Genomic DNA, 12,456 nt, shown 5'->3' on the forward strand with positions numbered 1-12,456 from the left:
TTTTCATTATTTGTAGTGTGCTGCCCATCCTGCCTAGTCATTTATGTGAGACATTTTTAGCTACATTTTGGAAATTTTATTCACATTTTGGCATTTACATAAAAGTACATGGATGGAAACACTTAAGATGTATAAATAAAGTTTCCAAAATGTACATCAAATGTTACACCATAGTTTGAGCCAGAAATATCTGAATAACCAGAATTTCTCCAAATGAACCAAATGGGAGTGTGAATCAAATCTTTAGAATCGATTCAGTGCCAATACCCAGCCCTAAAAATCCCAGCATCTAAGTTTGTCATGTCCATTCCATTTTTGATCAGTGTCTCATTAACCTAACTTAAGCCGGGCTCACACTACAGGAGTTTTAAAATCCTAACCGATTATGAAATCTATTTGCAGCACGCACATAAGGAGAATCTTTGCATATTATCTTCCCTCAAATCTTAAACATGCACTCACTACAAGATTTGAAAATCCTGGCGCATCACACACTACAAGATATTATTAAGATTATCATCGCAGAGGGAGCGCCTCTCATGATGTCATGCAGCAGATCATCACTGATATTTCAATGATGTTTACATATGTTACATATTATGTTTACATATGTTACACATTATACAGACAGTCGTGTTACTACAAAACGTCAAGAAGCAGTTTCTTCCGTCTCCACTATCCAACGGAGCCATACAGCAGCTGTTTTGCGGTCGCGCATTAGCTATTGTGAAAGTACTGACGTAATCATATAGCCGTCATCATCCCGATTTAGATCCTAAATATCAAACATGTTTGATATGATCGGGGCAGCCCTGATTTGTGTGCGAGCAGATCGGGAGGTTCAAGATTCGATCGGTGAACGCCTCACATTACTAGATAATCCGCGCCGAACATCGAAACCGATCGAGGTGCTCTGCAAGATTTTTGCTATGATTCTTGGGAGGGGGAAATCGGGGCTAAATCGGGCTAAAAATCCTGTAGTGTGAGCCCGGCTTTACCCACCTGACCTGAATCATGACCCTTGTGTCTCTCTTTTCCCCCAGCACCACTGTCGACACTGCGGCAACATCTTCTGTGCGGAGTGCTCCGCCCGCAGTGCCATGACACCCTCCTCCAAGAAGGCTGTCCGAGTGTGTGACAGTTGCTATGAGGATCTCCAGGGCTGATCTCCCTCCCTCTTAACCCCGTCCCCTGCAGCCCTCTGCACCCCGCTCACCCTGACCTCTCCCCAGGAAACATGAGCGACCAGGAGAGGCCAGCCGAGGGCGGACGCAGAAACTGCAGGGACCACTGAGGAACAGCATGTCACGGTGATCACTCGATGCTGCCAATCAGATAGAGGGAACACTAAATTAACCCGGCCAGAACGGCTGTCCTCATCTGTCCAGTGCCTTTGCCACTTATGGGGCCACTTTCAGACCCAGAGGAATCAAAAGGGAGTGACCGCTTAAGCAGATGTATAATTTGTAATATAAAAACCAGTTCCTTACAGAAGTTTTGTGCTAAAGTACAGCAGCTTTGGCACTCAGGATTGAGTTTTAAATTGATATCGTCTTTTAAAAGATTTAAGTTTAAGATACGTGGGTTGAAGCGAATCGGAGTAGAAGCAAAGCTGTTCGCAGGGTCCTTATTTGATATATCATATTTGTAAGTAAATGTACAGACAAAAGAGGCACATGTGAATAATTCAGATATAACTGTCACTCTGTGGAGACTGTATCATTGTTCATTCAATGTGGGCATGTTAGCAAGGTATGTGGGTGTAACGTACATGCTTGCTTGCTTTGCTGCTCTTATGTCTGTTGAAATGAAACACTTGATCTTTGTTTTGCATTCATAATCTCACCAGTAGAAGTTGGTGATTCTTTTAAAGATTTACGAGCACAAATTTATTTTTTGTTTTCTTTTATCAATTTGTACATGTTGGATGTACGTGCCCTGCTTTTAAGCAATAACTGTGCATTGGGTGTGATTGTTTGTGTGATAGTATATTGAAAATGAATGACAGACCGCTGATTGTGTTTAAAATATCAGCTGCTACATTTCTCTTCAACTTGAGCGGTTTCTCTCATTCATGGCATCTACGCAATTGAGCGAATGCAATGCCGCGAGCCAACACTTTAGACTAAAAGGGGTAGTTCACCTAAAAAAATTATTCACCCTCGTCATTCCAAACCTGTATGACAGACTTTCTTCTGCAGAATATAAAAGTAGATATTTTGAATAATGTTGAGAACCAAACAGTGACTTCCATTGTATTTTTGTCCACACAATGAAAGTCAATAGGAACTGAAACTGTTTAGTTACCAACATTTTTTATTTTTTTTTAAATATAATTTGTCTTCTTTTCCTTATTTGTTTAGCAGAACACAAAAGAAGATGTTTTGAAGAAAGTTGATAACTAAAAAAAACTAAAAATGTTTATCCATGCAATGAAAGTCAATGGGAACCAAAACTATTTACCAACATTCTTCAGAGTATCTTATTATATGTCTTGTTTGTGTGTTTAGTTACCAACATTCTGTTTTGTGGATTACAAAAGAACATATTTTGAAGAATGTTGAGAACCAAACAGTAACTTGTATTTTTGTCCATACAATGAAAGTCACTGGGAACTTAAACTCTTTAGTTAACATTTCTCAAAATATTGTCTTTTTTTTTCTTTGTGTTGCAGAACACAAAAGAAGATATTTTGAAGAATGTTGGTAACCAAACAAAAATCAATAGGAACCGAAGCACTTTATTTACCGTCATTATATCAAAATACCATCTTATGTCTTGTTACTGTTTTAGTTATCAACATACTTCAAACACAAAAAATATTTTGAAGAATGTTGATAAACAAACAAGCAAACAAACAAAAATGTCCAAACAGTGGAAGTCAAATGGAACCCAAACAATTTATTTACTGACATGTTTCAAAATATTTTATATGCTTTGTTTTCTTTGTGTGTTTTGTGGATTACAAAAGAAGATATTTTGAAGAATGTTGAAGACCAAACAGTTTCAGTTCCCATTGACTTCCATTTTATTTTTGTCCAAACGGTGAATGTCAATGGGGTCCAAATGAGATTGTTTTGGACCCCATTGACTTCCATTGTATAGACAAAAAAAACAACATTTTTCAAAATATCTCCCCATCATGGAGGTTTGAAATGATGAGGGTGAGAAATGACAGAATTAAAAAAATTTTGGTGAACTATTCCCTTATTAGAAGCTAAAAGTGTGGCGAGCGTCATTGTAAGAGCTTAGCGTAGAACTAAATGTGAGCGAGTGCACTGCAACTAACTGCTGTAAAGTATGCTTCACTGTATGTGGTTTATGCAGTAGCCACGTTCTGATGTTTTCGCTCTGCTTAATAGATTGTACGCGGCTTGCAGCGTCGATGGCACTGTTTGCTGTAAGTGTGATTCTGAGGTATTGATTCCTTCCTATTTGTGTCGGTAGATGGATTCAGGAGCATAATGCATAGTGATTCATATGTATCCCAGGATGTATCAAAAGTGTCTCAGGATGTTTTGCGCTCATCACCAGCTCAGTCATGTGACGTGATTTCAGAAAATTGAATAGTATATGAATAACAGCCCTTTAACTTGATTTTGGATGAAATGTGTGCTGCAGTCAACAACAGTATGATAGAAGCCACTCAGTGCCATATAACTGGTCAAAACCTTCCATCGGACATCACAATGCTGTAATTATTAGCAAAGTGTTTGAAGAAAAATAGGTCGTGCAGCTTGCAAATAAAGCTAATTTGTGACCGCATATGCAAAGTGCATCACTTGTAGGTTTTTGGATCAGCACTACTCACCAACAGTATCTGTTATATGGTTGTCATGCATTATTATTATTGATTGATTCATATTTTTTGATGTGCTGAATAGCAGGGTGTTCACATTCATGTTGTGGTAATGTGTTTGTGTGCCTTATATCAAGGTTTGTTTCTGTCACATTGGTGCATTTTTGAATGCAGACACGTCTTAACAGGCAAGACCCATCAGATACATGTTAATTTGTTTAGCAGGATTCTACATATTTGTGATGTGAAAGCAGTATCGGAAATGGATGAAAAAATCAGAATCAGAATATACTAAATTAGTTAAAAAATCAAAAGTGTAAAATATCACATACTGAAGGTGATTTCAGGTTAATTGGTTTGTTTGCCTGACGGTCCTGATTCAAATGAAGAACAGATGAACTTCTTCACCACCCAAGATTTTTTTGTTGAGGAAAAAAAAATTGTTCAATGGTATTATGTTTTCTAATTTTTCATCATGTTTAAAAGTAAATAATAAACTAGCTGTTTCTATTTTCTTTCATGGTCCCGCAGTGTTATTTAGTATTATTTATATACTACTGTAATATTAAGGTTTTTAATTAGTTTTTATTTTGAATATTATCAGGATTCATTTTATTTGATGTTTTAGTCATTTTGTTGTGTGCTTTTGTCATTTTTTATTTTTTTTAACATATACTTTTTTTTTAATCTATCATTTATATTTTATTTCAGCTTCATTTCAAAAGACCAAGAACTCTTATTGGTTTTACTGATGTCCTGTTTATACTTTTAAATCAAATACTTTAATCATTATGTATAAAAACTTTATATTTTATTTTTCATGGTCAAACAAGTAAATTATTTACAAAACAACGTAATGCATAACATTGTTTTAAAGAAATTTTTAATTTATACAAATTAGAATTTTGCTAACTTGCACACTGTATTACAACACATACAGTAGGTTCTTTACTGTATCTTAGCATTTAACTTTCCCACAACACACAATGTCACTCTCTGTGACACAAATTCATCATTATTTATTTGCGTTAGGAACGTGCAACATTCAGTTATCCAAAAATGAAAAAAAAAAGAAGGAAATTGAAAAGCAGCTCCTTTTGTGGAACTTTAAATTGCTCGGTGTTACTACTGTTACAGTGGTGATGTATTTCCATTTTTAGCAACAAAAAAAAGTTTCAAACACTCATGGTTTTCTTTCTAGGACATAAAAAGAGACGTTTTGCACAATTTGAGTCATACAGAAGACATGAATACTTTCATGGTGACTTCAGTCCTTTTAAGAGCTTGACCGCTTCAGTCCTACTTTACTGTATGGAAACGAACAGACATTCTCTCGTAAAAGCCTGTCATGTTTGGATTAACATGAAGGGGAGTAAATGATGACAGAATTTTCATTTTTGGGTGAACTTTGTGCACTGCTGTGGTTCATTGGCACTCTTGGGGAAGTTCTCTAGAAAGTCTCTGTGTAAATTAGATCTGTGAAGACTCCAGAAAAGAGTTCTTGACCCGCGGCTGCTGACAGTCCTGCTTCAGCAGAGAATTGGTGGCATCCTCAATCTCCGACACCCACGCTTTCTGAAACATACACAACATACAGCCTGACAAGACCATTTTTGTGATTTGAGCTAAAAGCTACGTTTATAATACCACTGTTAGATTATATTGCCAATTTTTATATGTAACCTTGACAAACTTAAGATTTCATTTTTTTTCCCCCATTCAAGTACACTACCATTCAAATAGTCTCTAATGCTTAACAAGACTGCAATTATTGGAGCAAAAATACAGAAATATTATTACAACTTAAAATAACTGTTTATATATATTTTAAATTCCTGTAATGGCAAAGCTGAATTTTCAGCATCATTACTCTAGTCTTCAGTGTCACATGTTCCTTCAGAAATCATTCTAATATGCTGATTTGGTGCTCAAGAAACATTTCTTATTTTTATCAATGTTGAAATATTTTTGTGTAAACCAAACCATCATTTTTTTCCAGAACGAATAGAAAGAGAAAGCATCTGCCATGCCAAATTGACGTTAATACTGAATAATCTGATGATGTTTGACATGCCAGCACTGGTTAAGTTGAATTATGGGTGTTGGATGGAAATCAAAGCCTTTGAGAAAACATTAGCAGGATCAAATATTCACCTTCACAGATTCAGTCTGGGCTTGCAGAATGAAGACTCCGATGCACTGCTGGTAACGATTCTGGTGCATTATTATGAAGGAATTGGGCAGACCAGATGCTGAAACATTCAGATACAAAATGTCAGTCCATCAGTGAGAACTTCAGTGTTTGTATCAGTGCTGATCACACATGGGCTGGTCCATCCTCAATGGAAATGTCTGGATTACTAAATAATTACGTAACAACTGCAACATGATCTTAATCCAAAGAGTGCGTCATGGTATGTCTGTGCGTGCTGTTGGCACCTGTGGCGTTGAGCTGGTCTATGTTCTTTAACTGCAGGCGGTCCAGAGAGATGGGCTGGTCCAGGACAATGAAGCTACAGCTCTCCTGTAATAAGAGCTCAAGCTCTTGGCCTGCAGCCGAACGCAGGGGGCTCGACTCCACCATGCCAGACCTCTACAATACAAAAACACAAGCCTGTGATATTAGCTGTTTAAAAGTTTTGCGTAAAGTAAACCTTAAACAGCACTGAAAACCTATTTTACTTCTGTATTGTGCTGTATTTTCAAATTAAAGAAAATATTTAAACGTATACTAAATATAGGATGAGATTGGAATTGTATCCATTTACTTTTTGATTCATAATTTCCAAGAATTAATTGTATTGTGAAAAGTGGCCCTTCCAGTCCAGACCTGAATGCTACATTATTTAAATATACGTGAAATGTTAACTAATGTTAAATAAAATCGAACAATATTTTTGTTTGATGAGGCCAAAATATTACATGTATGATTTATTTTTTAGTTTATATTTTATTGATTTTTTTATTAAAAGACATTTTTAAAAACTCTGTACATAACCATTTAAGGTGGTAAGATTTTTTTATGGTTTAAAAAAAAGCCTCATATTCATGAAGGCTGCATTTACTTAGGGAAAAAACAACAACATAAAAACACCAATATTCTGAAATATTATTACAATTTAAAATAACTGTTTTCTATTTTAATATATTTTCAAATGTAATTTGTCCTGTGATGGGAAAGCTGAATTTTCAGCAGCCATGACTCTAGTTTCCAGTGTCACATGATCCTTGATGGAAATCATTCTAATATGCTGATTTGGTGCTCATGAAACATTTCTTATTATAAATGTTGAAAACAGTTGTGCTGCTTAAAGGGGTCCTATTATGCTTTTTCACTTTTTCAACTTTAGTTAGTCTGTAATGTTGCTGTTTGAGCATAAAAAAGATCTGCAAAGTTACAAAGCTCAAAGTCCACTTCAAAAGGAGATATTTTGTTTAACAGAAATCACTTTTCAAAAACTACAACGAACGACTCGTTTAGACTACAACGCATATTTTCCAGGATTTGTGATATCACAAATATCGACGAATGGGATGAGACCTGGTTGAGCTGCACTAGAGAAGGCAACGATCGCGCTCAAATTGATTTGATTTTGACAAATCAAAATTGAGTTGTAAATCAATATTTACACTGAAGCTTGCAGGCGGCTATGGTAAGGGGCATGACATTTCCCGACCAGGCGCCGAGTGCTGCCAATCACAACACACACTGGCCCAGCTAACCAATCACAGCACATTTCGTATTTCAGAAGGCGGGCCTTCATTTGATACAGGAACTATTCGAGCCGTTCATGCCAGACTGGGGAGAGAGGTGTTGTAATAATGTAAAATATGTGAAAAATAATGTGTTTTTCGAACAACCTAGTATGAGAGCCTGTTCTAGTACACCCCCAAAACAAAATCAAGACTAAGCATAATAGGACCCCTTTAATATTTTTGTGGAGACCATTTTTCCAGGATACCTGAATAGAAAGTAAATCTAATATAATTGAATATGTTGTTACCATCATTTTTGATTAATTTATTGTTTCCTTGCTGAATAAAAGTACTAAAAAGTAATAAAAGTTTTTTATTTAAAAAAAATAATAAGAATAATCTTACTGACCCCAAACTTTAGAATAGTAGTGTATTTAAAAAGTATATGGAGTCTTTTTTATTTCATGTTTACTTTTCAGCATTTTATAGCATTATTATCTTGCAAACGTAACTTTTATTGTGAATTTAACAGCATCTCATATAAGATAAAATATATTCATATAAATTATATTATAATTATATTTAACTTTTAATCTCCATTTACAGTAGTCAGTACAGTACTATCATCTGACACAATCCACTGATCTCTATTCAACCTTAGCGTGTAAAAGGGAGTATCAATAATCACTCCCAGCCAGAATCAACAAATCTATTTTCACATCACCGCCACACGCTCTGACATGTCGCCCATGCTTTGATTTATGTCAACAGGGCTGCTAAGCCTTTCACAGTAATAACACCAAACAATCGTCACTTTCCTTGAATCTTTATAAACATACTTAATACTGATCAATAACAGCACCTTTTTGCTTCGCTTGATCTTCGTGATTAGAAGGAATTCGTCAAATAGAAACAGGTAGACCTCATGCATCTTTGCATTTTCTGTGTGCAAAAGAAAATCATGTAAGCATACACATCATGACCGTCCTAAAAGCATAAATGGACCAGTGAGAAAAAGGGATTTATTTCTCTGACCTATGAGAACAAGCTTCCCATCGTGCAGAAGACTACGATGAGACACCAGGTTCTCAAGGGTTACAGCTTTTAGCAAGTGCTTCAGATTCTGTGAAGGATCAGACACACGCAGCCTTGAAATCTCTATAAATGCAGTTCACATCAAACTAAAATGAACATATAGCATGCTTGAAGATACAGATTTTGACATAAACCTCAGGAACATGCGCCCTCTTGTCTCGCTCCCAAACAGGAAGCCACACCAGAGCTTCCTTCAGCTGCTTCACCTTCTGATAGTTGTCCAACCACTTCACTTTTCCGTCAAGATCATCTGTACAGAGACACAGAGAGAGAGAGAGAGAGAGATTTGGGTGGGAACTCTATTGTATCATCAGCCTACACAAAGGCGGTTGGTCACGAAAGGTTAGCGTGTTCATCCACACCTCCCCAAACAAACATTACTGCTTCTGTAAAACCACAGATCCTGTTTTTGGTTGTTCAGTTGGAGACAATCAACTGAATTTAATTGTAGATTCTTCCTACTGCGTTCCAAGTACAGGCTCTTTCATCAACAATGACACAATCACGTAGTTTGAACCCCACACCCATCTGACGACTCTTCATATGCTTTTTTTAATTGCATGAAAGTCACCAAGAAGAGTTGTACACACACCCTTATATTGGTTATGGGAGCGGTGTCATAAAGTGTGTTGAAATGAGCTGCTGCCATCCTGGAAGAAAATTGCTTTTGTATAGAAGATTAACCTATTAATCATTTCAAGCCCGTCTAGCCATAAATCAGCCCTGGAGCAGGTCAACAAATCAAGACAGGACGGCAAGTGTGATTATTACCATCACCTCAAGCACTGTAGAGAATATTATTGAATTCATAACAGCCAACTTCAGTGTATTTTTAGTTAAAAGTTAAATTACTGCCAGATAGCTTGCTATATAAAAAATACAAAATGTCATTACCATCACAAAGAATCAGTTGCTGGGATATTTGTTGTAAAATAACAAAAAATATTTTGCCCTTTAATATTACTACAAATATTTTGTTGTTTGTGTCTTCAGCAAAATCTTGTATCACTACCACAACATAACACAGTCATTACCATCATGGAGCATTTTCTTTTAAATTCTTGTTAAAAAGACCCAAATAAACTATTTTATAAAAACTATAATATTTTTAAAAATATTCATTTTTATATTGTTTCACAACATACACGATCATTACCATCATTGTGCATTTTCGATTACTATTTTTTCATAGTAAATTGTACATTTTAATAAAACTATTTTATGAAAACAAAGTTTTTAATAAATATATTTTATAACAACTTAATGTATATAAAAATATTGTAAACAAAAATGTTTCAACACAGTTGAAAGGGCTAATGGGAATGGATGAAACAACATAGTATATTAATTTCGCTTCCTTATCAAAACAGGGTACTTGATAAACACATAATGGATTTATGACAAGTTGTGTAATGCTTCATACAAAGATAACTGGGCTTGGACATGTAAATTCAAATGTCACGTTTTCATAGCTTACTAAAACATGGTGTTCTTTCAGCTGTTTTGGCTCACATCTCTGAGGCAAAAATAGCTCTGTCTTTCACAGAGTCACTGCGTGTCGTTTCTCACAGTGGCTGTCACTACACGCCTCACAAACAGCTTCCCTATGATGGCAGTCAGAGAACAGGAAAAGTCACCTGTCACCTGGTTTGACGTGAGTGTTTTACCCAAACGAGATCAAAGTGTCATCAGAGAAACAGATTATCTGTCACAATAACTGTAGAAAGTGAAAACCAATTTTCCCAACTATTGTAAAAAATACTCAAAGATGATACTAGAGATTTTTTATTTTGTTTTATTTCAATATGGAGCTAATTAGACATACAGTATATTGGCCAACACTGCATGTTTATTTACCTTATTTTTACAATTAGTCTACCTTTGCTATCATATAATGTTCACTAAAGGTTGGTCTTTAAAAGTGTTAATCATTTAATAACACTGTTAAATGTTATCTCAAAATTAAAATTCATTTTCATACCGTACATGTAAGATTTTGACGTTTAAATTTACTTGATCGTTTTTTTAATTGTTTTAAATTTCATTATGGAGCCACCTGGACAAATATTGGCCAATATTGGATATTTATTTAGCCTGTTTTTAAAATTAGTCTACCTTTTCCATCATATAATGCTCACTAAAAGTTGGTCTTTAAAAAGCGCAAATTATTTAATTATATAACACTATTAAATGTTCTCTCAAAATGAAAATTAATTTTCATACTGTACATGTAATGTTTTGATGTCTAAATTCACATGTAGCATTTAAAAATAATTTATTGAGAAACAGCAGCATATAATTTTAATATCGCCCATTTATAAGTTATCTATGTAAACTGTTTCTGCCACAAAAAATAAGGTAAATTTATCTCACAAGTCGGAATTTTTTTCTGAGATTTGAGAGTTTACATCTCTCTAAACTCATAATTGTGAGTTTTCTTCTCGCAACTTTTGTTGTTGTTTTTATTTTTTCACCACGGAATAAAAAGAAATTCTCACAATTCAGAATTTTTTCAGAACTGTGAGTTTGTGTCTGAGACTATTTCTCTAAGAACTGTGAGTAAAAAAGTCTTGAACTGTGGGATATTTTTTTTTTTGTGGGATACTTTTTTCATCCTGTGGCAGAAACAACCTTCCAAAGTTATCAGCTATAATAACAGGAAATTAATTATCTGCTTATCGGTATTGGCTAGAATTATGTCAGTGCACCTGTACTTTCATCTGTCACAATAATGCCACCAACTTACAGATGGCTCTGTCAACGAGATCCACGATGGTCTGTATGGTGTTCTCCTCGGTCTCCGAGCAACTCTTTTTCCCTATGTTCTTCAACAGCAGAGGGTACCGTGTAAACCTCTGCAGAGGAACCACCAGCAGATCCTTCAGCTGCAGCCTGCGGCACTGCTCGTTTCGTTCACACCACTGGATGAGAGAAAGAGTGAAGGATAGGAGGAGATTTGGAATGTTAAGTGTCTAATGAGACTCTACTGATTTTGTCTTGAATAAAAAGTCAGCTGACAAACAAAATCCCTTGTGTGCAACTGAGTGCAAAAGCTAGAAGTGACAGGGCAAAACTGATGTGGAGACAGCTTAAGAACACAACAGGGAACAATACTCGGTGAGAGCTGATGATGAAAGAAAGGGAAAGTAGCAGAGTCAACACTCTTTCACCAGCGAGCTGGTCACCATGTTCCTGACAACCACCTAACAGTGGCCTGAACCTCGCGTGGTAATGTTTGCCCTGTTCCCTAGATCTTGTCAGTATTGAGACCAAGCCCTGATTTACCATGTAAATTCAAGCTTTCCACGGTTACCTTCACAAAAGAGCCAAAGTCCTCCCTGAACTTCAGGCTGTCCAGATAAAGGATGGCCGTACTGTAATTCAGGCAGTATTTTTGTAGACAATGGCAAATGCTGTCACCAAACGCCTGCAAAGTAAACAGTCAATATGGGAGAGTAATCAGAAGAGAACAACAGAGATTAGAGAAAACATTGTTATCTTTCAGCAAATAAGGAACAAATGTTTAATGGTGTTCAGTTTTTTTTTTTCCTTTTTTGTTTTCTAGAACAATCATTTGCTAACTGCCTAATATAATAGTCTGCATTTGGGTAGTTATACATTATGTTTAAAGGTCACTGACCATGACTTTCCATTTCTATAAGCATTTTTTTTGAGTTTCAACATTGATAATATTATAAAAGCACTGGATTGACATATTAGAATGATTTCTGAAGGATCATGTGACATTGAAGACTGGAGTAATGGATGCAGAAAATTCTTTTTACTATATTTTTTGTTAAAGGTCCCATGGCATGAAAATTTCACTTTATGAGGTTTTTTAACATTAATATGAGTTCCCCTAGCCT

The 12,456-nt window shown here is 35.7% G+C and overlaps 2 protein-coding genes across 2 annotated transcripts in view; one reads left to right on the forward strand and one right to left on the reverse strand.

Moving 5' to 3' along the window:
* The window catches only part of LOC107686240 (early endosome antigen 1-like), a 26,996-nt gene extending 24,825 nt beyond the window's left edge, over window positions 1-2,171 (forward strand). The window contains exon 29 of the mRNA XM_016483159.1: window positions 1,044-2,171. Coding sequence (XP_016338645.1) covers window positions 1,044-1,166 — 123 coding nt within the window. The 3' untranslated portion in view covers window positions 1,167-2,171. The remainder of the gene's footprint in view (window positions 1-1,043) is intronic.
* Window positions 2,172-4,650: 2,479 nt separating this feature from the next.
* plekhg7 (pleckstrin homology domain containing, family G (with RhoGef domain) member 7) overlaps window positions 4,651-12,456 on the reverse strand; it is a 20,722-nt gene continuing 12,916 nt past the window's right edge. Inside the window, exons 10-17 of the mRNA XM_016483161.1 lie at window positions 11,904-12,017; window positions 11,337-11,511; window positions 8,725-8,840; window positions 8,531-8,618; window positions 8,358-8,437; window positions 6,239-6,392; window positions 5,954-6,051; window positions 4,651-5,374 (exon numbers count right to left, since the gene is read on the reverse strand). Coding sequence (XP_016338647.1) covers window positions 5,270-5,374; window positions 5,954-6,051; window positions 6,239-6,392; window positions 8,358-8,437; window positions 8,531-8,618; window positions 8,725-8,840; window positions 11,337-11,511; window positions 11,904-12,017 — 930 coding nt within the window. The 3' untranslated portion in view covers window positions 4,651-5,269. The remainder of the gene's footprint in view (window positions 5,375-5,953; window positions 6,052-6,238; window positions 6,393-8,357; window positions 8,438-8,530; window positions 8,619-8,724; window positions 8,841-11,336; window positions 11,512-11,903; window positions 12,018-12,456) is intronic.

The sequence above is a fragment of the Sinocyclocheilus anshuiensis genome, unplaced genomic scaffold (genome assembly GCF_001515605.1).
Source record: "Sinocyclocheilus anshuiensis isolate Anshui unplaced genomic scaffold, SAMN03320099.WGS_v1.1 scaffold481, whole genome shotgun sequence".
Lineage (NCBI taxonomy): Eukaryota > Metazoa > Chordata > Actinopteri > Cypriniformes > Cyprinidae > Sinocyclocheilus > Sinocyclocheilus anshuiensis.